Source organism: Salmo salar, chromosome 13 (assembly GCF_965601325.2).
Source record: "Salmo salar chromosome 13, fSalSal1, whole genome shotgun sequence".
In the NCBI taxonomy this organism is placed as follows: Eukaryota; Metazoa; Chordata; class Actinopteri; order Salmoniformes; family Salmonidae; genus Salmo; species Salmo salar.
Window position 1 is genome coordinate 79,860,001 of NC_138303.1, and position 25,211 is coordinate 79,885,211.

Below are 25,211 nucleotides of genomic sequence, written 5' to 3' on the forward strand. Positions count from 1 at the left end.
TCTCTTGGTCTTTCTCCGCTTTGATCTGCTGCCAGGCTTAACCCAATACGGCCAGAGCAGTTTAACATCCCTCAAACGCGCGCATACCACACATACACACACTGATTGGAGTGGTGTGGTGATGGTACTCAGTAGATAAGTATGGTGTGTATGAGGAGGGGAAGTCTGGGACAGTCAGTCCTGACAACGTGCTCTGATTATAAAGAGACCCATCCACCATCCACTGGGGCAATCATACAAACCTCCACAGCCTCTTCCCACTGGACACACACTGCTTCAATCAACCTGGTTTCCACGTCATTTCAATGAAATTTCATTGACGTTTGTGTCCAGTGGGTTCCACCTCCTTTTTCCACCACTATCTTCTCCTCCATCTTCTTCCACACTCTGTTCCCCCTCTCTTTCCTCGTACACTCAGTCTTCCCCCATCTTGTTCATCTCTCTCTCGGTACATCCCTTTTCTTCCCCTCTGACGTTCCCAAACTTTTCACCTTAAAAGGTGAGTGCTGTCTGTCTGCTGATATGACAGACTGACAGGAGACCGAGCCAGGGAGGATAATCCCACCGCAACTTCCAACACTAAACCCTCACACACACACACACACACACACACAAAACGTTGGGGACAAATATACGTAAAAACAGGTACACTTCTGAACAGGCACACACTACCACAAACACACACTAACCATCTACCATGCAAACGAGAAAGGTGTGAGCACAACCACAGACATGCAAAACCAACACACAGACATGCAAAACCAACACACAGATATGCACGCACACACACACACACACACGTCTACTGCCAGAAGCGTAAAAGCACAAAGATTTTCTCCCTCTCGCTGAGCAAAAATGAGAGGATAGAGAGAACGACTGTCTTTACCCAGAATACAAATCAGCTCATTAACTAATAACACCCAGCTACATTTAAGACAGTGTCACACACCAGGAACTTTACCATGCAACATCCACACTAACCTCTTCACAGTACCAGCCAAGAAAGAACCTTTCATATAGTCATATAGACATACAGGCAAGTGCAATTTTTAATGCTACACAACACACTATAGAATCAGAAAACACCCCACACATACAAAATACTCAATACAGGATTAAAGACAGATTACAAAGGCTTTTCTATACACACAAGTTACTTCAAATGTACTGTCACACACACACACACTCTCACACACACATTACCGTATGTGCAGTTACAACACAGTCTGAGAACCAGTAGAATCTCCATCTCACACTTCCTCCTCTGTTCTCTCTGCCTCCCCTCTCTGTCCATCTCCAACACCCATAGTCAGAGAGAGAGAGGAGAGAGAGAGAGAGGAGAGAGAGGGGAGAGGGGAGAGAGGAGAGAGAGAGGAGTGGGGAGAGAGAGGAGTGGGGAGAGGCAGAGAGAGAGAGAGAGAGAGAGAGAGCGAAGCAGAGAGAGAGAGAGAGAGAGAGAAGCGAGCATACACAGGAGGGAGCCTGGTCTCCCTAAGCCTGCCGCTGCATACACAAGCAGAAGAGACAAGGCTACAGAGTCTGAACGAGCCAGAGCAGCCTTCTGACATACATCTAGATTAGAACTCATCTCTTACCTTCCATAGTGACATTTGTGTTACAGTCCTTCGAGTCCTTAGGACCCTTTACTTTCAGGCTCTGGAAGAAAATGAATGAATTGTGATTGCTGCTGTATTACAGGTTTAGTGGTATAAGATTTTAGTGGTATAGGAATTTAGTGGTGTAGGAATTTAGCGGTATAGAACACAGGAGGCTGTTGAGGGGAGAATGGCTCATAATAATGGCCGGAACGGAACAAGGAATGGCATCAAACACCTGGAAACCATGGTAAGGAAAGGTGGATACCTAGTCAGTTGTACAACTGAATGCTTCAACTGAAATGTGTCTTCCGCATTAACCCAACCCCTCTGTGTTTGATACCGTTTCACTCATTCTGCTCCTGTCATTACCACAGACCCGTTCTCCCCAATGAAGGTGCCACCAACCTCCTGTGGTATAGAAGCAGGACCCACCCAGAGACACACACCCACCCACCCACCCAGACACACACACCCACCCACCCACCCAGACACACACACACCCACCCAGAGACACACACACACCCACCCACCCACCCAGAGACACACACCCACCCACCCAGACCACACACACACACCACACACACCCACCCACCCAGACACACACCCACCCACCCAGAGACACACACACACCCACCCACCCACCCAGAGACACACACCCACCCACCCACCCGACCCCACCCACCCACCCACCGACACACACACACCCACCCAGACGCACACACACACCCACCCACCCAGAGCACCACCACCCACCCGACCACCCACCCACACCCACCCACCCAGCCCACCCACCCACCCGGACACACCCACCCACCCACCCACCCGAGACACCCACCCACCCACCCGGACCCACCCACCCACCCGACACACACACACACCCACCCACCCAGACACACCACACACACCCACCCACCCACCCAGACACACACACACACACACACACCCCAGACACACACACACACACCCACCCAGACACACACACACCCACCCAGAGACACACACACCCAGAGACACCCACCCAGACACACACACACCCAGAGACACACACCCAGACACACACACACCCAGAGACACACACACACCCAGAGACACACACACACCCAGAGACACACACACAGAGACACAACCACACACACACACAGAGACACAACCACACACACACACAGAGACACACCCACACACACACACACAGAGACACACACACACACCCACACACCGAGACACACCCACCCACCCGAGAGACACACCCAGAGAGAGAGAGAGACACACCCAGAGAGAGAGAGAGACACACCCAGAGAGAGAGAGAGACACACCCAGAGAGAGAGAGAGACACACCCAGAGAGAGAGAGAGACACACCCAGAGAGAGAGAGAGACACACCCAGAGAGAGAGAGAGACACACCCAGAGAGAGAGAGAGACACACCCAGAGAGAGAGAGAGAGACACACACCCAGAGAGAGAGAGAGAGACACACCCAGAGAGAGAGAGAGAGACACACACCCAGAGAGAGAGAGAGACACACACCCAGAGAGAGAGAGAGACACACCCCGAGAGAGAGAGAGACACACCCAGAGAGAGAGAGACACACACCCAGAGAGAGAGAGACACACACCCAGAGAGAGAGAGACACACACCCAGAGAGAGAGACACACACCCAGAGAGAGAGACACACACCCAGAGAGAGAGACACCCACCCAGAGAGAGAGACACCCACCCAGAGAGAGAGACACCCCCCCAGAGAGAGAGACACCCCCCCAGAGAGAGAGACACACCCAGAGAGAGAGACACACCCAGAGAGAGAGACACACCCAGAGAGAGAGAGACACACCCAGAGAGAGAGAGACACACCCAGAGAGAGAGAGACACACCCAGAGAGAGAGAGACACACCCAGAGAGAGAGAGACACACCCAGAGAGAGAGAGACACACCCAGAGAGAGAGAGACACACCCAGAGAGAGAGAGACACACCCAGAGAGAGAGAGAGACACACCCAGAGAGAGAGACACACCCAGAGAGAGAGAGACACACCCAGAGAGAGAGACACACCCAGAGAGAGAGACATACCCAGAGAGAGAGACACACCCAGAGAGAGAGACACACAAAGAGAGAGAGACACACCCAGAGAGAGACACACCCAGAGAGAGACACACCCAGAGAGAGACACACCCAGAGAGAGACACACCCAGAGAGAGACACACCCAGAGAGAGACACACCCAGAGAGAGACACACCCACCCACCCAGAGACACACACACACACACCTACCCACCCAGAGACACACACTCACACACTCACACACACCCACACACCCAGAGCCTGGTTGAGGCTGAGTGGAGCTAATGAAGAGGAATGGAGCTGATGCAGCAGACTGTCAGGCTGGGAAAACACACAGCCCCAAAACTAGACACACACACACAAATACATACACAACTCCATATATTTGTACAAATTTCAGCCCTCACAACTGATGTGCATGGTGTGAGTGTGCCTTGTGTGTGTATATGTGTGTGTACGTGTGTGACCAACATCTACCTCAGAGATCTGCTGGAATTGGGTGTTGGCCTGGCTGCATTTCTCTGCCGTCTCCATCGCTGTCTTGTAGTTGTCAACAAAAGCCTTGTACACCCCCAGCTGGCTGGCCTGGAGCACAGAGGAGAGGACAGAATATTAACACAGTGGAGAGAGGAAAAGTAGGAGGATGAGGAGAAGGATGAAGAGGAGGAGAATGAAAATGACGTTGTCTGAAAGTCCACTCCTAAATGAACTTTCCTTTATTCTATGTTAAGAACTACCCATACTACACCCAAGACTTGAGAGGGGTATTGGATGACGTAATTCAACTCCCTCTAAGAGGAACCCAATCAGATTTCTATACAGTGTAAAGATTAAAAGCAGGGGTGTCAAAAATACGGCCCGTGAGTTAAATAAAGTTAAATAAATAAATGTATATAAACAGTGCACTCAGAAAGTATTCAGACCCCTTTACTTTTTCCACATTTTGTTACATTACAGCCTTATTCTAAAATTATTAAATTGTTTTTTTCCCCCCTCTCATCAATCTACATACAATACCCCATAATGACAAAGCAAAAACAGGTTATTAGAATTTTTTTCAAATTTATAAAAAATACCAAAGTGAAATATTACATTTACATAAGTATTCAGACCCTTTACTCAGTACTTTGTTGAAGCACTTTTGGCAGCTATTACAGCCTCAAGTCTTCTTAGGTATGAAGCTACAAGCTTGGCACACCTGTATTTGGGGAGTTCTCCAATTCTTCTCTGCAGATCCTCTCAAGCTCTGTCAGGTTGGATGGGGAGCGTCGCTGCACAGCTATTTTCAGGTCTCTCCAGAGATGTTGGATCGGGTTCAAGTCCGGGATCTGGCTGGACCACTCAAGGACATTGAGACTTGTCCCAAAGCCTCTCCTGCGTTGTCTTGGCTATGTGCTTAGGGTCGTTGTCCTGTTGGAAGGTGAACCTTCGCCCCGGTCTGAGGTCTTGAGCGCTCTGTTGCAGGTTTTCATCAAGGATCTCTCTGTACTTTGCTAAGTTTATCATCTTTCCCTTGATCCTGACTCCCAGTCCCTGCCGCTGAAAAACATCCCCACAGCATGATGCTGCCACCACCATGCTTCACCGTAGGGATGGTGCCAGGTTTCCTCCAGACGTGATGCTTGGCATCAGAACTAAGACTTCAATCTTGGTTTCATCAGACCAGAGAACCTTGTTTCTCATGGTCTGAGAATCCTTTAGGTGCCTTCTGACAAACTCCAAGCGGGCTGTCATGTGCCTTTTACTGAGGAGTGGCTTCCGTCTGGCCACTCTACAACAAAGGCCTGATTGATGGAGTGCTGCAGAGATGGTTGTCCTTCTGGAAGGTTCTCCCATCTTCACAGAGGAACTCTAGAGCTCTGTCAGAGTGACCATCGGGTTCTTGGTCACCTCCCTGACCAAGGCCCTTCTCCCCTGATTGCTCAGTTTGGCCGGAAAGAGTCTTGGTGGTTCCAAACTTCTTCCATTTAAGAATGATGGAGGCCACAGTGTTCTTGGGGACCGTCAATGGTGCAGAAATGTTTTGGTACCCTTCCCCAGATCTGTGCCGCGACACAATCCTGTCTCGGAGCTTTGTCATTATGGGGTATTGTGTGTAGATTGATGAGAAAAATGTTTATTTAATACATTTTAGAACAAAGCTGTAACGTTTACCAAAATGTGGAAAAAGGGAAGGGGTCTGACTACTTCCCGAATGCACTGTATAAAAATGTAACTCAATATACTTTAAAATGACTAAAGCCAAATGGAAACAGTGTAGTAATGATAATGGACCTACATTCATTCAGTTTACTGACTGTGTCCAGCTCACTGAGAATCCCCCAAATGAAAACTACACAGTCAGAGTGCATAGTAAAATCAAAAAATGATGGATAGAGGACTATTATGCGTCCCCAGGGGCAAAGTGAACTTGACAGCCCTGTTTGGCACTAAAATAATTCCCATTCAAATTATCACTCCTGAGAGGTGTGAAAAACATTATTGTCAGCGATGCAGACTATGAGTTCCAGCCAGTCCAGGAGTGATTTTAAATCAACTCCAACACTGCCCGAGTTAGCGACTAGCCAGCGGAGCCGTGGCCCTGCTATCTCTCCCTTGGACACCTAATCACATCACCACAATGCCCTTCCCTGCTTCGGGTCCTACGCTCCTGATTGGAGCACAGTCAAATCAGCCAGTCGCAACGCACGGGCCTCTCTGTGCATTCCAATGAAGGCAATTGGACCAGGAAATGAATATGCATACTTAAACAGCTCCGGTAAAGGGACTAGGGAGAGCTAGTCAAGACATTGATGGAGGGAGTGAGAAAGGTATGGGGCTGTGAAATAAATGAGAGGTTAAATTAATTAGAACTTGTTAAGCTACTGTATGTGTGCTCTGCCCTCCCTCCCCCCCATCCCTCCCTATCCCTCTCTCCCCTATCCCCCATCCCTCCCTCCCTCCCCTATCCCTCCCTCCCCCCCATTCCTCCCCTATCCCTCCCCCCATCCCTCCCTCCCTATCCCTTCCTCCCCTATCCCCCATCCCTCCCTCCCTCCCCTATCCCTCCCTCCCCCCTATCCCTCCCTCCCCCCTATCCCTCCCTCCCCCCTATCCCTCCCTCCCCCGCTCTCGTCCTCTGCCCGTGTGGTGTGATGCATTATCACTGTTGGAGAGGAGAAGTGGAGAAACCATGAGGTCTCTGAGGACACTTCAAAGCAGAGATCAATATTCTTTCCCTTCTCCTCTCCCCCCTTCTGGCTCATCTTCCATTATGTTCCCCTGTACCCATCTTTCCCTGCAGATTTGGAGAGAACCCTCTGACCCAATCAGTCGTCATGGCAAAGGCTGTCTCCTAGCAACATTTACATCGTTGGCAGAAGTACTTCGGTCTCTCACCAGAAGCACTTTCGTCTCTCACTCAGGTACTAGAAAACACCCTGAGACATAGGAGAGGGTGAGAAATATATATGAGAGGATAGGAGAGAGAAAGAAAGAAGTTGGAACACTGACAATTTCTATCCCTCTTGCTCCCCTCCTCTCTCTTCTTCCCCTCCTCTCTCTTTCCCCTCCTCTCTCTCCTTCCCTAGCTTCTTTCCTTTGATCCCCCCCATCTCCCTCTCTGTTTCTACTGTAGTGTTTCCAGTGCCCCACACAGGGAGCAGTGGGGAGTGTGCTGTGTAATTATGACACCATCTGTACACTGTTTGGTGGCTCCCTCACAGACAGGCCTGTCTAAATGTTTAGTCGCCATGCGACACACACACACACACACACACACACACACACACACACACACCTCAGATGGAACTGGATGATTCTGCTAACGGATGTCGGCAAGACATCTCTGTCTGTGTGTGTGTGTGTGTGTGTGTGTGTGTGTGTGTGTGTGTGTGTGTGTGTGTGTGTGCGCGCGCATGCACATGCGTAATTTGATGTCTTCCACTGAAAATGTACTAAATGAGTTAACCTAATATACAGTTACGTCAGTATAATGAACATTTAGAAACTTTTCTATCCAATTGAAAATAGAGGCTAAAACTTTGCTTCTACGACAAAACAATAGTCACATAAAATGCAGAGCACCATACTAAGTGGAACACCATACTAAGTGGAACACCATACTAAGTGCTAATCACATCAGCCTGCTCTGTCAGAGTGGTGTTGTATCACATGGAGAGCCCTAACTCCTTTAGAGACCTTCCTTATGAGACAGAACACTCCTAACCCAATCAGATTCTAGAACCATTCCCTAAACCAATCAGGCTCCACACTCTGGGGTTTAATGAGTAATCCAGGAAAGAGACGGTGTACATTTTATACGAATTGGATTCATAACACATAATAAAAAATGGATGACGTAGTACACCAAAAACGGGGACCCGTTTTGGCTCGAGCACCACTTTCAAAACTACTGGCTGAGATTCTACAAAAGTTCTAGAGCATCACTTTAAAATTCACTTACTGATACTGCACTGTCTACTTATTGAGAGGGAGTAAGGGCATAGAGTGGGAGAGAGAGGAGAGAGACGTGGAGAGAGAGATGGGGGAGAAAGAAGACAAAGGAGAGACAGCAACGAGGAAGAGGAGGAAGAAGGAATAGGGAGAGAAGCAGAGGGGAGAAAGAAAAAGACAGAAGAGGGAGAGGGTAGTAGGGACAGGAAGAGGGAGATAAATGTTTACATTTTAAAAACCCAATTATTGGGTCAAGACCCTACAGTACATGAACATTTAATTGTCAGAAATCAGCCTGTTAAAGAAACTGATGGAACAGAGAGAGATGGACAGGGGAGTAGGAGCAGAATAGAGACTAATGTCTGGGCAGACCCCAGTGTAATTTAATGTTTATCCTAGAGGGGTATAGATTGAACAGAGGGAGGTGATACCATAAATGTGAAATCTGTGCAGTTATAATCAGGGGTTGGAATCAAAATTATTTTCCAATCGTTTCGTTCTGAACAGAACCATAATTCTTTATGTTCCGTTCCACTGTTCTACCCAGCAAAATATAGTTCTGAACTGGTTCAGTTCGAACCCCCAAAAAGCAACTGTTTATATTGTTCCTTTCTGTTCATTTTTAAACCTCTGAAATACACTGCTCAAAAAAATAAAGGGAACACTTAAACAACACAATGTAACTCCAAGTCAATCACACTTCTGTGAAATCAAACTGTCCACTTAGGAAGCAACACTGATAGACAATAAATTTCACATGCTGTTTTGCAAATGGAATAGACAACAGGTGGAAATTATAGGCAATTAGCAAGACACCCCCAATAAAGGAGTGGTTCTGCAGGTGGTAACCACAGACCACTTCTCAGTTCCTATGCTTCCTGGCTGATGTTTTGGTCACTTTTGAATGCTGGCGGTGCTTTCACTCCAATGGTAGCATGAGACGGAGTCTACAACCCACACAAGTGGCTCAGGTAGTGCAGCTCATCCAGGATGGCACATCAATGCGAGCTGTGGCAAGAAGGTTTGCTGTGTCTGTCAGCGTAGTGTCCAGAGCATGGAGGCGCTACCAGGAGACAGGCCAGTACATCAGGAGACGTGGAGGAGGCCGTAGGAGGGCAACAACCCAGCAGCAGGACCGCTACCTCCGCCTTTGTGCAAGGAGGAGCACTGCCAGAGCCCTGCAAAATGACCTCCAAATGTGCATGTGTCTGCTCAAACGGTCAGAAACAGACTCCATGAGGGTGGTATGAGGGCCCAACGTCCACAGGTGGGGGTTGTGCTTACAGCCCAACACCGTGCAGGACATTTGGCATTTGCCAGAGAACACCAAGATTGGCAAATTCGCCACTGGCGCCCTGTGCTCTTCACAGATGAAAGCAGGTTCACGCTGAGCACGTGACAGACGTGACAGTCTGGAGACGCCGTGGAGAACGTTCTGCTGCCTGCAACATCCTCCAGCATGACCGGTTTGGCAGTGGGTCAGTCATGGTGTGGGGTGGCATTTCTTTGGGGGGCCGCACAGCCCTCCATGTGCTCGCCAGAGGAAGCCTGACTGCCATTAGGTACCGAGATGAGATCCTCAGACCCCTTGTGAGACCATATGCTGGTGCGGTTGGCCCTGGGTTCCTCCTAATGCAAGACAATGCTAGACCTCATGTGGCTGGAGTGTGCCAGCAGTTCCTGCAAGAGGAAGGCATTGATGCTATGGACTGGCCCGCCCGTTCCCCAGACCTGAATCCAATTGAGCACATCTGGGACATCATGTCTCGCTCCATCCACCAACGCCACGTTGCACCACAGACTGTCCAGGAGTTGGCGGATGCTTTAGTCCAGGTCTGGGAGGAGATCCCTCAGGAGACCATCCGCCACCTCATCAGGAGCATGCCCAGGTGTTGTAGGGAGGTCATACAGGCACGTGGAGGCCACACACACTACTGAGCCTCATTTTGACTTGTTTTAAGGACATTACATCAAAGTTGGATCAGCCTGTAGTGTGGTTTTCCACTTAAATTTTTAGTGTGACTCCAAATCCACACCTCCATGGGTTGATAAATTGGATTTCCATTGATTATTTTTGTGTGATTTTGTTGTCAGCACATTCAACTATGTAAAGAAAAAAAGTATTTAATAAGATTACTTCATTCATTCAGATCTAGGATGTGTTATTTTAGTGTTCCCTTAATTTTTTTGAGCAGTATATATATATATATATATATATAATTTTTTCGGCATTTAGCGGATAGAGCAGCTTGCTATGGAGCGGGCAAGCTATTTAAATGCATTGGACAGACAAGTGTAGGGCGCGATTTGCGACTGAAATTTGGCGTGCGGGGAGAGAGCTAGGAGGAAGCGATGGGCATCTTGTTGTTAATGACATCTGAATTAGGCCCGCATAATTATACCCACGGATGACCGGCTTCTATGAAGGAACTATGAATGTATTTGAAGTTGAACTTCAGAAAGTTGCCTTAACGCTGGACCAGAGTTAGCTAGCTAGCTATCAAGCTTGCGTGTGTGGAGCAGCACCAGAATATAAATAAAAACACGTCTAAACTTTTTGTAGTTAATAAATCCAATGTGAAATGTGATAATTATAGTATCCTTACTAGCATTGTTAAGGATACTATAGTCTATTTTTCTCTAATAAAAATTCTCTCCCCCAAATTTTGGAATAACCCTTGTAACGTTGGTAGACTAGTAGACTATGCTTTGGAAGGGGAGGCACTGGCAGGCAGGCAGACACTGGAATACAATTCATTTGAACTAGATTTCCAAGTTGTCCTCCAACTTCCTGTTCTTCCATCATTCTGGAGACTCAAGAGTTGTGCAGGTTTGTATTCCAACTCAGTACTACTAACACACCTAATTCATCTCAATCAAAAATCAATCTTGATGATAAATTGATAGATTGACCAATTGAATGATTGACTGACAGGTTGGTTGATTGCCACCCTTACCAGTTTCTGGAAGAGGTGTCCGACGGCGACCTTCTCATCCCACTGCTGGATGTGAGGAAAGAGGGCGTCGTAGAACTCCTTGTGGATCTCAAAGATGTCCTGGATCTTATAGAAGATGGTCTCTACCTGCTGTATGGTCAGCACCGGCTGGGACGTGGTGGCTGTCGCCTTCAGGGGACGCATGGGCTGCACACATACAGGACACACACATTCAGAAAAGAGTTAGTGTGTGTTTATGTGTGTACCGGTATGTGTGTATACATGCACTGACACTTTCAACACATAAATCATCATGATCCTGGGCGGTGCGCAGCAGTGCTTTATTATTAGGGGTGGGCGCTGCAGCATGACCAAAGACTGGAGAACAGAGTTGAATAGAGCTGAGCTGTTCCTTTTAGTACTGAGGGAAACAGCTCTGAACAGACCACGATTACAGATCGAACCAAACATCCCAAAATGTTGTTAAGAAATGTTTGCGCAGGCACCAAGCCTGAGCACTACAGTAACATCACTGCTATTCTTGTTTGGATTTCACTCCGGATAGCTAAACTCTTATCTGTACTTGATAAGCCAGGGAGTGGCGGATGATCCCAGGCTTATCAAGTACAGATAAGAGTTTCAATATCCTGAGGGAAATCCAAACAAGAGGAGCAGTGATATCACAAATATTTTCCCTCCAATCAAAACAGAATCACACCACCACGTCATTCATGTGTTGCTAAGGTCCTCCATCTCCACATCCCGGTTGAAAATCAGTGTCATAACAATAGTGTTACTATTCAAAAACGATTCATAAGCTTACAGCATGTTAGCTTTCATAAGCAATGCTATGGGCTAAATGCCCTTGTGTTGACCCATTGTAAAAAATCCGTGTTTAAACTGATTCATAGGCTTACAGTGCCTTCAGAAAGTATGCATACCCCTTCACTTATTCCACATGTTGTGTTACAGCCTGAATTCAAAATGGACCTAATGTATTTATTTTCTCACCCATCTAAAGCAAGGACCGTAAGACTGTTCATGGTATAGCTCCTGTTCTGACATGCACTGTCAACTGTGGGACCTTATATAGACAGGTGTGTTACTTTCTTCCGAGCTGGTCATGGCTGCACCTCAGCCACGCTCAAGGTACTAAACGATATCATAATCACATCTGGCCCTTCTTTGGACACTGTGCTAACAAACCTCCAAATGAGCTTCAAAGCCATACAACACTCCTTCCGTGGCCTCCAACTGCCCTTAAATGCTAGTAAAACTATGTGCATGCTCTTCAACCGATTGCTGCCCACACCCGCCCGCCCGACTAGCATCCCTACTCTGGACGGTTCTGACTTAGAATATGTGGACAACTACAAATACCTAGGTGTCTGGTTAGACTATAAACTCCCATTCCAGACTCACGTTAAGCATCTCCAATCCAAAATTAAATCTAGAATCGGCTTCCTATTTCGCAACAAAGCCTCCTTCACTCATGCCGCCAGCAAATTGGATGCAGTCTATCAGTGTCATCCGTTTTATCACCAAAGCCCCATATACTACCCACCACTGCGACCTGTATGCTCTCACTACATATTCTTCGCCAAACCCAATGGCTCCAGGTCATCTATAAGTCATTGCTAGGTAAAGCTCCGCCTTATCTCAGCTCACTGGTCACCATAGCAACACCCACCCGTATCACGCACTCCAGCAGGTATATTTCACTGGTCATCCCCAAAGCCAACACTTCCTTTAGCCGCCTTTCCTTCCTCTGCTGCCAATGACTGGAACAAATTGCAAAAATCACTGAAGCTGGAGACATATCTCCCTCACTAACTTTAAGCATCAGCTGTCAGAGCAGCTTACCGATCACTGTACCTGTACACAGCCAATCTGTAAATAGCACACCCAACTACCTCATCCCCATATTATTACTTACCCTCTTGCTCTTTTGCACCCCAGTATCTCTACTTGCACATCATCATCTGCACATCTATCACTCCAGTATTAATGCTAAATTGTAATTATTTTCACCTCTATGGCCTATTTATTGCCTTACCTCCCTAATCTTCTACATTTGCACACACTGTACATAGATTTATTGTGTGTTATTGACTGCACGTTTATGTGTAACTCCGTGTCGTTTTTGTCGCACTGCTTTGCTTTATCTTGGCCAGGTCGCAGTTGTAAATGAGAACTTGTTCTCAACTGGCCTACCTGGTTAAATAAAAATATAAATATATTTTTTCCAAACAATTGGAATTGGCCACTTGTGGACTCCAATCAAGTTGTAGTGACATCAAGGATGACCAAAGGAAATTGGATACACCTGAGCTCCATTTGGAGTGTCATAGCAAAGGGGTGTGAATACATATGTAAATTAGATTTCTGTATTTAATTTTCAATAAATTTGCAAAAATGTATAATAACATGTTTTCACTGTCATTATGGGATATTGTGCATAAATGGATGGGAAAAAATACATTGAATCCATTTTTTATTCAGGCTGTAACACAACATGCAGGGCCATGAAAAAGAATTTGCCCACTTTCTGATATTCTTGATTTTAGCATGTTTTTAATACTGAATGTTATCAGATCTTCAACCAATATCTAATATTAGGTTAAGGGAATCTGAGTTCACAAATAACAAAAACATTGACACTTATTTAATTTATTTAATTAACAAAGTTATGCAACACCCAATTCCCCTGTGTGATAACTGGTTGTGCAACCTTTAACTGCAATGACTACAACCAAATGCTTCCTGTAGTTGTTGATCAGTCTCTTACGTCACTGTGGGGGAAATTTGTCCCAGTCTTGCATGGAGAACTGCTTTAACTCAGTGACATTTGTGAGTTTTCAAGCATGAACTGCTCATTTCAAGACTTGCCACAACATCTCAATTGGGATTAGGTCTGGACTTTGATTAGGCCATTACAAAACTTCAAATGTGTTGCTTAACCATTTTCATGTAGACTTGATTGTCTTGCTGCATGACCTAGCTGCACTTCAGCTCACAGACAGACAGACGGCCTGACATTCTCCTGTAGAATTCTCTGATACAGAGCAGTATTCATGGTTCCTTCTAGTAAGACAAGTCGTCCAGGTCCTGAGGCAGTAAAGCATCCCCAAACTATCACACTACCACCCCTATGCTTGACTGTTGGTATGAGGTTCTTCCTGTGGAATGCACTCCACAGCGACGTGAGAGACTGATCAACAACTACAGGAAGCGTTTGGTCAGAGTCATTGCAGCAAAAGTGATTGAGCGTAAGTGGGCAATTACTTTTTCACACAGGGGCATTGGGTGTTGCATAACTTTGTTAATGAATTAAGTACGTAATTGTTGTGTTATTTGGTCACGCAGGTTCCCTTTATATAATATTAGGTTTTGGTTGAAGATCTGAAATATGCAAAAGTAGAGAAAATTAGAAAGGGGGAAAATACTTTTTCACAGCACTGTAATGTGGAATAAATTCAACGGGTATGAATACTTTCTGTAGGAACTGCATGCTGTATCCAGATAGGTAAAACACTACCATGGCAGGACAAAGCCGGACGTCATTGTTTTCAATGCGCTGGGCTGTGTGTGTCTGGGCAGAGTGGCGCTGGTCGAGCAGGTGGAGCCAAACCAGATAAACACAACCACCATTCATCACCACTCAACCAGGAAAGCGCCCCGGTGTGTCTCACCAGACCTGCCAGGCCCACTGAAATCTTGCAGGACACACCACAACACACAGCCGTCCATCCAGTCCTCTGCCCTGCACCACTCCACATAAAACTGAGGAGGTTGTGGAACCAACTGCTGTTTATAGTTATATATATAACTATAAACAGAGGTCGACCGATTAATCGGAATGGCCGATTGTTATAAAAACTTGAAATCGGCCCTAATCAATCGGTAATTGGTATTTTTGGACACCGATTTGCCGATTTAAAAGAAAATATTTAACACCTTTATTAAACTCGGCAAGTCAGATTAAAAACACATTCTTATTTTCAATGACGGCCTAGGAACAGTGGGTTAACTGCCTTGTTCAGAACAACAGATTTTTACCTTGTCACGTCGGGGATTCGTTTTTGCAATCTCACTGTTACTAGTCCAACGCTCTAACCATCTGCCTTACATTGCACTCCACGAGGAGCCTGCGTGGCAGGCTGACTACCTGTTACGCGAGGGCAGCAAGAAGCCAAGGTAAGTTGCTAGCTAGCATTAAACTTAGCTGATAAAATACTATCAAATCTTAACATAATCACTAGTTAAACTAGTAATATCATCAACCATGTGTAGTTATCTAACATGTCCTGCGTTGCATATAATCGATGCGGTGCCTGTTAATTTCTCATCGAATCACAGCCCACTTCGACAAACGGGTGATGATTTAACAAGCACATTTGCGAAAAAAAAGCACTGTCGTTGCACCAATGTACCTAACCATAAACATCAATGACTTTCTTTAAAATCAATACACAAGTATATATTTTTAAACCTGCATATTTAGTTAATATTGCCTGCTAACATGAATTTCTTATAACTAGGGATGTGACGTTGTCACTTCTCTTGCGTTCCGTGCAAGCAGTCAGGGTATATACAGTAGTTTGGGCCGCCTGGCTCATTGCGAACTGTGTGAAGTCCATTTATTCCTAACAAAGGCCGTAATTAATTTGCCAGAATTGTACATAATTATGACATAATTAATTAATTAATTAATAAAATACAATAAAACACATACATACACATATATACACACACAATATATATATATATATGTTTTATTGTCACATACACCAGGAGAGGTGCAGCAAAATGTGTTGCTTTACAAATTAGGGTTAAGTGCCTTGCTCAAGGGCACAGATTTTTCACCTTGATGGATCAGGTATTCAAACCAGCAACCTTTCGGTTACTGGCCCACTATTTTAGATTTAAACTTACATTTAACTAGTCAAGTCAGTTAAGAACAAATTCTTATTTACAATGACTGCCTACCCCGGCCAAACCCTCCCCTAACCCAGACGATGCTGGGCAATTGTGCGCGGCCCTTTGGGACTCCCGATCACGGCTGGTTGTGATACAGCCCGGGATCAAACCCAGGTCTGTAGTGACACCTCTAGCACTGCGATGCAGTGCCTCAGACCGCTGCGCCACTCAGGATCCCGTTCTAACCTAACCGCTAGGCTACCTGCTGCACTCGTAACTGTTGTTCCTGTTTAAGACCCTGGTTTCTAATACTGAACCCATTTTACAGTTGTGCAGAGACAGACAGGATGTGACATCAAGCTGCAGATGCATGGGGCACACAATCATTGTGTTCTCTGGTTCAGGATACGCTTGGCCTTTGCTCTGTTCTAAATATGACTGACCACTAACCACTAATAGCACTCACAGAGATGAGAGCACAGCTTCTCGAAAACACATAATGCTTTTAGGAACCCAGTCTCCCATGCGGCTCTACTTGGAGCCACCATGGTGCCGACACACTGGCCTGAGGGCTAATGCTGTCCAGCACAGTCCCACACAGACAGCACTACATAAAGGAAAGAGAAGAACGGTGGTAAGTCCGCCATATCGTGTCCTTGATAGTGTGTGTGTGTGTGCGCGCGCCTCACCAGAAGCAAAGCCTCCAGCTGGTTGATGTAGATCTCCTCGCTGGCCAGGAAGCCAGACAGAACCAGTTTCTTCATCTCCAGACCCTTTTCGATGTCACCCTGCAGACAGACCGAAAGAAACGGACATCAGTCATACATGCTTCTATACACTAATATGATACTACAGTATGTCAAAACAGCAGCGGCAGGGCATGGTGGTGTTCAACACAGTACTGGAATAAACACATTGGCTCTGTCTGTAGGGCCACAGCCACGTGCACAAACACTATGGACTGGCTCATAACTTTAAGTGAGGCCTCTCACTGGAAAGGAAAGGATTCAAGCCGATTCAAGTCTTGACGGGAATTTTTGTGTACCGTGTACATAGCTTGTATGAGTGCACATATGTTTGTATTTGTACAAGAGAGGCCATTTTCCTGGTGCCCTCTACTCTCCTCCCACAATTAGTCATGGGCACTAGGCAGGCAGAGGGCAATCGAGTCCAAGTGGAGGTGTTTGTTTTGGCCCTGAGAGACAGTGAGGGAGGAGGTAGGAAGGGAGAGTGTGTGTGGATAAGGCTGGGCAGGTTCAGACCCTCCTTGTTAAAGCAGGACCAGGAGTTCACCCTGTCTGCTGTCCTACTAAACCACACTTACAATCACACACACCAGGGCTGTGTTTCAAAATGACACACACTAGCCTTCAACAGGTGACACACACGCAGTGTACACCCAGAGAGCACAATGTAAGGTACAGCCCTAGACAGGTGCTTTCGTGTGATCAGAGGGCCCGGTTCTGACAATACAAACCCATATTACAGTTCCTTCGGACTCATGTGGCTCTCAGGGTTGAATGAACTAGTTTCATTCCTCCAGTTCCTTAAAAGTAGTCAGTATGGAACTCAGTTACAATACTATTTAATGTGAAAGGAGAATAGCAGAAGACTCAGCCAGATCACATGAATTAATAAAATACTGGCTGTTTATTTTAATACCGAACATGTCTGGAAAAAACAAGAAGGGTTAATTTTCCTTTTGGAAACATTACATAAATGGTACAGTTGTTGTATTGCTCAGTCTTGGGGAAGTCCCACCCAGAAGACTAATAGCCTGTAAACCAAATTTAGAGGCTTTTTGAGCACTCCCATTTATATGCTTTAATTTAAGACTTAAAGTGGTAATCTGTGTTTGGTCCATCCATTTTTTGAATTCTAAAGCAATGATATCCATTGATTCTTAAAGGACGGTCATACCCCATCAGAAGCCAAAATATAAGCTATTTTTATTCCATTGTTTGTAAACAAACACTGTATAGCTTGAAAACATGGTTCAAACTATCATGTTGATATCACTGATGGTGAGACTTTCCATCCATAGTTCTGTCTATGAATATGAGTGGTTACATTTGTCCAGCACCATCCCTGAGCTTTTTACCAAAACAGGGGTGGGAGTTATTTGAACTACAGATTGCCCCTTTAAGGAAAACAATAGACTGTGTTCTCATAAAACCTGTTAGATGAAACTTTTTGGCAGGGCCTAGTAGTATAATGTATTATTATAGCGTACTGTCTCTCTCACCACACCCATAGAACTCAAGGGTCAACTTAATGACCAACCACACAAACTAGTCCCATGGCTCTTATAATGTATCCACACCAACCATTTTTAAAGATATTCTCTGGTACTTTGTATACTTTTTTGCCAGTAGTTCTGAAAGTAGTGCCCACGAGCTAAAAAGTGGTCGCCAAAATTTGGATTAATACTTCACAAATGTGGTGATATGTGCACCATGTCATGGCTCTCTCTCGCTACTGTGTGAGTCTGGCTAGCTGTCAATCAAATGGTGAGGGGCTGTAGCTCATTGGCCAAAAGTCTAATTGCTTGGGGGCAGGCCCACTTGGGGGTAAACGTAGGGAAAATGGTGCCGCACAACTTCGAGAAAACAGGTGCTTTCGAACTAGGGATTTCCTGGCTAATTGAGGTAAAACATTAATTATCCTCATAAGTATGAATTACACATTGACACATCCAGCCCAAAGCGGGAGGTTTAAAAAATACTTACTAGCAGCCAAAGTAAAGGAGCATGTCTTTAACATATAGCTGCAGTCAACAGATGAAGGTAACAAAGGAAAAGTAACATATTGTATCAGAGCAAACAGACAGACAAATGATACATGTAAAGCAGAACTTTTGACACCATCTGACAACTGTTGATGAGGCTGTCTACTGAGAATTTCTGCTGAATTGTGTGTGTGTGTGTGTGTGTGTGTGTGTGTGTGTGTGTGTGTGTGTGTGTGTGTGTGTGTGTGTGTGTGTGCGCACAGAATGAGTGGAAGCGGGAGGTGGATTAATTATTAACGGGAGCAAATCCTTCCCATGTCATCAGCAGGCAAAGAAGAGCAGAGCCTGATAAGAGACAGGCAGGGAGGCGGAGTACCAGGAGTTCACACTAGAGGTCGACCGATTAATCGGAATGGCCGATTAATTGGGGCCGATTTCAAGTTATAACAATCGGTATTTGGTATTTTTGGACACCGATTTGCCGATTTTGTAATTATTTTTTACCACCTTTATTTAACTCGGCAAGTCAGACTAAAAACACATTCTTATTTTCAATGACGGCCTAGGAACAGTGGGTTAACTGCCTTGTTCAGGGGCAGAACAACAGATTTTTACCTTGTCACCTCGGGGATTCGTTTTTGCAACCTTCCGGTTACTAGTCCAACGCTCTAACCATCTGCACTCCACGAGGAGCCTGCGTGGCAGGCTGACTACCTGTTACGCGAGGGCAGCAAGAAGCCAAGGTAAGTTGCTAGCTAGCATTAAACTTAGCTGATAAAACACTATCAAATCTTAACATAATCACTAGTTAAACTAGTAATATCATCAACCATGTGTAGTTATCTAACATGTCCTGCGTTGCATATAATCGATGCGGTGCCTGTTAATTTCTCATCGAATCACAGCCCACTTCGACAAACGGGTGATGATTTAACAAGCACATTTGCGAAAAAAGCACTGTCGTTGCACCAATGTACCTAACCATAAACATCAATGACTTTCTTTAAAATCAATACACAAGTATATATTTTTAAACCTGCATATTTAGTTAATATTGCCTGCTAACATGAATTTCTTATAACTAGGGATGTGACGTTGTCACTTCTCTTGCGTTCCGTGCAAGCAGTCAGGGTATATACAGTAGTTTGGGCCGCCTGGTTCATTGCGAACTGTGTGAAGTCCATTTATTCCTAACAAAGGCCGTAATTAATTTGCCAGAATTGTACATAATTATGACATAACATTGAAGGTTGTGCAATGTAACAGGAATATTTAGACTTAGGGATGCCACCCGTTAGATAAAATACGGAACGGTTCCGTATTTCACAAAAATAGTAAACGTTTCGTTTTCGAAATGATCGTTTCCGGAATCGACCATATTAATGACCAAAGGCTCGTATTTCTGTATGTTATTATGTTATAATTAAGTCTATGATTTGATATTTGATAGAGCAGTCTGACTGAGCGATGGTAGGCAGCAGCAGGCTCGTAAGCATTCATTCAAACAGCACCTTCGTGTGTTTGCCAGCAGCTCTTCACAATTCTTCAAGCATTGCGCTGTTTATGACTTCAACCCCCGAGATTAGGCTGGTGTAACCGATGTGAAATGGCTAGCTAGTTAGCGGGGTTCGCGCTAATAGCGTTTCAAACGTCACTCGCTCTGAGACTTGGGAGTGGTTGTTCCCCTTGCTCTACATGGGTAACGCTGCTTCAAGGGTGGCTATTGTCGATGTGTTCCTGGTTCGAGCCCAGGTAGGAGCGAGGAGAGGGACGGAAGCTATACTGTTACACTGGCAATACTAAAGTGCCTATAAGAACATCCAATAGTCAAAGGTATATGAAACACAAATCGTATAGAGAGAAATAGTCCTATAATTCCGATAATAACTACAACCTAAAACTTCTTACCTGGGAATATTGAAGACTCATGTTAAAAGGAACCACCAGCTTTCATATGTTCTCATGTTCTGAGCAAGGAACTTAAACGTTAGCTTTTTTACATGGCACATACTGCGCTTTTACTTTCTTCTCCAACACTTTGTTTTTGCATTATTTAAACCAAATTGAACATGTTTCATTATTTATTTGAGGCTAAATTGATAGTATTTATGTATTATATTAAGTTAAAATAAGTGTTCATTCAGTATTGTTGTAATTGTCATTATTACAAATAAATAAATACAAAAAGAAATGTAGAAATTGGCCGATTAATCGGTATCGGCTTTTTTTGGTCCTCCAATAAATCGGTATTGGCGTTGAAAAATCATAATTGGTCGACCTCTAGTTCACACTGTACTGTGACCCCACCTTATTAACCCCAATGACCTCACAGATCCGACTAACACCAAGTCATCACAATGACGGGACATGGGAGGTTCCACTTCCACTGTTAAGGGTAAGAGGTCTTACTAGTTAGTGGCATCAGACTGAACCACCAGAACTGAGTACAGTCACTCTCTTACCAGGTCCTACTAGGTCTGCCTTGCTTAAGAGATTTCATCTCAATGAGACTAGCCTGGATAAATTATGCTAAACAAAACCTTCATCTAGCTCTGTCTGCTGATAACTACTTTGAGGAAAAATGTGCTTACTATGACTGTGATATGTGGTTGTCCCACCTAGTGAATGCACTAAGTTGCTGTGGATAAGAGCGTCTGCTAAATAACTAAAATGTACACTACCGTTCAAAAGTTTGGGTTCACTTAGAAATGTCCTTGTTTTTGAAAGAAAAACACATTTTCTGTCCATTAAAATAACATCAAATTGATCAGAAACACAGTGTAGACATTGTTAATGTTATAAATGACTATTGAAGCTGGAAACGGATTTTTGTTTAATGGAATATATAGAATATATAGCAACCATCACTCCTGTGTACCAATGGCACGTTGTGTTAGCTAATCCAAGTTTATCATTTTAAAAGGCTAATTGGTCATTAGAAAACCCTTTTGCAATTATGTTAGCACAGCTGAAAACTGTTGCCCTGATTTAAAGAAGAAATAAAACTGGCCTTCTTTAGACTAGTTGAGTATCTGGAGCGTCAGCATTTGTGGGTTCGATTACAGGCTCAAAATGGCGAGAAACAAAGAACTTTCTTCTGAAACTCGTCAGTCTATTCTTGCTCTGAGAAATGAAGGCTATTCCATGCTAGAAATTGCCAAGAAACTGAAGATCTCGTTCAAAGCTGTGTACAACTCCCTTCACAGAACAGCGCAAACTGTCTCTAACCAGAATAGAAAGAGGACGAGTTTCAGAAGAAAGTTCTTCGTTTCTGGAAATTTTGAGCCTGTAATCGAACCCACAAATGCTGATGCTCCAGATACTCAACTAGTCTAAAGAAGGCCAGTTTTGTTGCTTCTTTAAATCAGGGCAACAGTTTTCAGCTGTGCTAACATAATTACAAAAGGGTTTTGTAATGATCAATTAGCCTTCTTAAAATGATAAACTTGGATTAGCTAACAAAGTGCCATTGGAACACAGGAATGATGGTTGCTGATAATGGGCCCATGTAGATATTCCATTTTTTTTTATCTGCCGTTTCCAGCTACAATACTAATTTACAACAATAACAATGCCTACACTGTATTTCTGATCAATTTGATGTTATTTTAATGGACAAAAAAATGTGCTTTTCTTTAAAAAACAAGGACATTTCTAAGTGACCAAACTTTTGAACGGAAGTGTAAAGCTGTGACTCTATGCTCGACCAGGATAGTGCACTGAGAACGGTGCTCCTCTATTAGTTCTAATAGGAGTCAGGATGACTTAACAGGTTGCCCAACGCACTGCTGGAGGAAACAGAGGTGGCATCAGGGTCCTTTCCAGGAAATGCTGTGGTGTTTTTGATGGCCATGCTTTATCAAATGGATAATGAAACAGATAGAGCCAGGACTTCATACAGTAACAGCGTGCTAATGAAGGCTTTACAGCCGTTTACAACGCTGCGCAACGCTTCACAGTGCTGAGGCAGTTTGACAGGTTTGCCACTATATAGGGCTTTTATTCTGCAGACAGGCAGCAGACTGACAAGCACTGTGACATGAAACACACACACACACACAGAGAGATGTGGCTGAGCTACTGAAGGCCAGGCTCAGGCTCTGTGTTCTGTGACGTGACACTGTGTTTGTTTGCGCAGAGGTCTATGTTATTTCATTAGACCAAAGAAAACACACTGAAGTCACAGTAACTTCTCTCTCCTAAACATTGGCCTCAAAGCACTCCGCTTGTAATCATCCTGAGCATTCTGGAAGACACAAACCGATAAATATGCATATAAAGAGCCAGTAGATTCCTGTGTAATTCCCAGGCCCAGTGTGAAGTAGTGCAGGTTGAGGACAGACAGGAAAAACTCTTCTCCAGAGGGCTACTGTATGTCTGGAAGACGCTCCCGAACCTGTAGGCACAACGCTGTGGAACTTTCACATAGAAATATATTCTGTAGCACAACAAACACGCCTTTCTGACATGTGGAATAAGGAATTACTGATTACATTTCTATCTGATTACATTTCCATCTGCAGCGGTCCACAACATTTGGGTACTAAACGTGACCTAGGAGTTGACTAAACGTGACCTAGGAGTTGACTAAACGTGACCTAGGAGTTGACTAAACGTGACCTAGGAGTTGACTAAACGTGACCTAGGAGTTGACTAAACGTGACCTAGGAGTTTACTAAACGTGACCTAGGAGTTTGCCGCACCTTTTCTAAGAAACCTGCCTAGTTTATGACTTAGGCATGTACTTTACAGTACTCAACATAGCGGAGTTCAATGTTCTTTTCCCAATCACAGTGATGCACTGGTTATCGTGTTATAGCCAGGTGACTCAGCTGGTAAGAGGCTGGCTAAAAGCAGCACTGTCTTTCTTTATCAGTCCAACTCAACCTGTAGGACACACACACACACACACACACGTCAGTCAGCGTGAGGGACGTCACTTAACGTTTTTACTGACGCCACACAGTATAGGCCTAGCCTGCATTGGCAGTTTCTTCCGTCAGATCAGTAGGCTGAGGACAAATCTGAAATGGTACCCTATCGCCTACATAGCACACTATGCGATCAAGCCCTACATGTAGGGACACACCCACTTCATGGTCTCACACATCAGTCAGTGCGAGTGATGTCACTGAAATCTTTATTCTGACAGCATTAACTTCCTCTCGCTCTCTTTCTCCTTCGTTCCATCCCTCCTCTCCCCAGAGATAAATACAACGTGACAGGAGGAGAGTAAATCTGGTTCAGACTGGAGCATGTCTCCACCCATCAGGTTGAGTGGTCAGTAGGAGCTCTCTGGCCAACACACACAACCCTTTCACAGTGGAGCTCTGCAAACACACACACAACCCTTTCACAGTGGAGCTCTGCAAACACACACACACACACACACACACACACACACATACACACACAGTGAGGCCACATTGTGAAAAGACACCAATAAGACTACCCACTTGGTTATTTTTAGCCAGGCACACAGTATAGAACTAGGCTGTGCTGTGTATGAGTGAGCAAGCAGTGGTGCGTTGGCAGTTTCTTCCTGCTGTCAAATCCTGTTTCAGTGGTAGGCTGAGGACAAATCTGAAACGTCACCCTATTCCTTACATATTGCACCTCTACTTTTGGCCAAAGCCCTATGTTGTCAAGCCCTATCTGGTCAAAATAAGTGCATTATATAGGGGATAGGGTGCCATTGTGGACGCAGCCTGAGACTCACCCTGAACTGCCTGTGGACAGGAGTCATCAGCATGTCTTCTGGTGGGAGTGGACTCTCCAGGTCCATGTCTCCACACTCAAACACATTCTCATCCTCATCCTCCAGCACTTTGTCCAGGTAGCACAACACCTTCTCTTCATCCACCTCCATGGTCCTCCTAACAAGGCCTGCTCCCTGTCTTGCTCCTTCTCTCCCTTCCTTCTTCAGGCTTCTCTCGGCCTGACCTGGCACATCAGTCCTTCCTCCAGTGCAGAAAGCCGGTCTAGTCCTTCCTTCAGGGCCCACAACCCTCCTCAGCCCTCCTTGAAATATTTAATGTTCTGCTGTTTAGTCTCTCTTGCTGTCTGTCTTTATTTTCTTCCTCTTCTTGTTCCTTATCCTTCTGTTAAGCGCCAGATAGCCTTTAGCTGGAGCTCCACTTCATTCAGCTGTTGCTGGTGTTGTGCGCAGCAGACACACACATACACACTCGCTTCGTAACACAAACGAACATGAGGAGAGAGCGAGCCCCGCCTACCTCCTTCCCTTCCCCCGTCTTCCTGGTGTGTGTCACTGTTCTGCCTCTGTCGATGAGGCTTCCCCCCACATCCCCTCCTCTCTCCACAACAACGGCCAGAGAGCACAACCCCCAGTCACTTCCTCACAGGGTCTCGCTCTCTCTTTCGCGCTCTCTCTGAGTGAATGCTGTTCTAGGTGTATGTAATTATAGGTCAGAGTTCAGACGCCGTTTCCTGAATATATAGAGGTTTCTGCACAAGCACAGAGCAGGCCTACAGAACAATGGCTTCGTGACCAAATAAACACACCACATAAAAAAGAGAGG

At 45.2% G+C, this 25,211-nt stretch overlaps 1 protein-coding gene across 7 annotated transcripts in view; it reads right to left on the reverse strand.

Annotated features, from left to right (window-relative positions):
* The window catches only part of LOC106567975 (ABR activator of RhoGEF and GTPase), a 226,422-nt gene that overhangs the window by 103,604 nt on the left and 97,607 nt on the right, over positions 1-25,211 (reverse strand). For 5 of the 7 annotated variants that reach the window (XM_014137905.3, XM_014137906.3, XM_014137910.3 and 2 more), the window contains exons 3-6: positions 16,631-16,729; positions 11,043-11,228; positions 4,129-4,236; positions 1,596-1,656 (exon numbers count right to left, since the gene is read on the reverse strand). In XM_014137905.3, coding sequence (XP_013993380.1) covers positions 1,596-1,656; positions 4,129-4,236; positions 11,043-11,228; positions 16,631-16,729 — 454 coding nt within the window. Of the gene's footprint in view, positions 1-1,595; positions 1,657-4,128; positions 4,237-11,042; positions 11,229-16,630; positions 16,730-24,388; positions 24,919-25,211 lie in introns of those variants that run through there. The other 2 variants (XM_014137911.3, XM_014137909.3) reach the window with 1 other exon arrangement.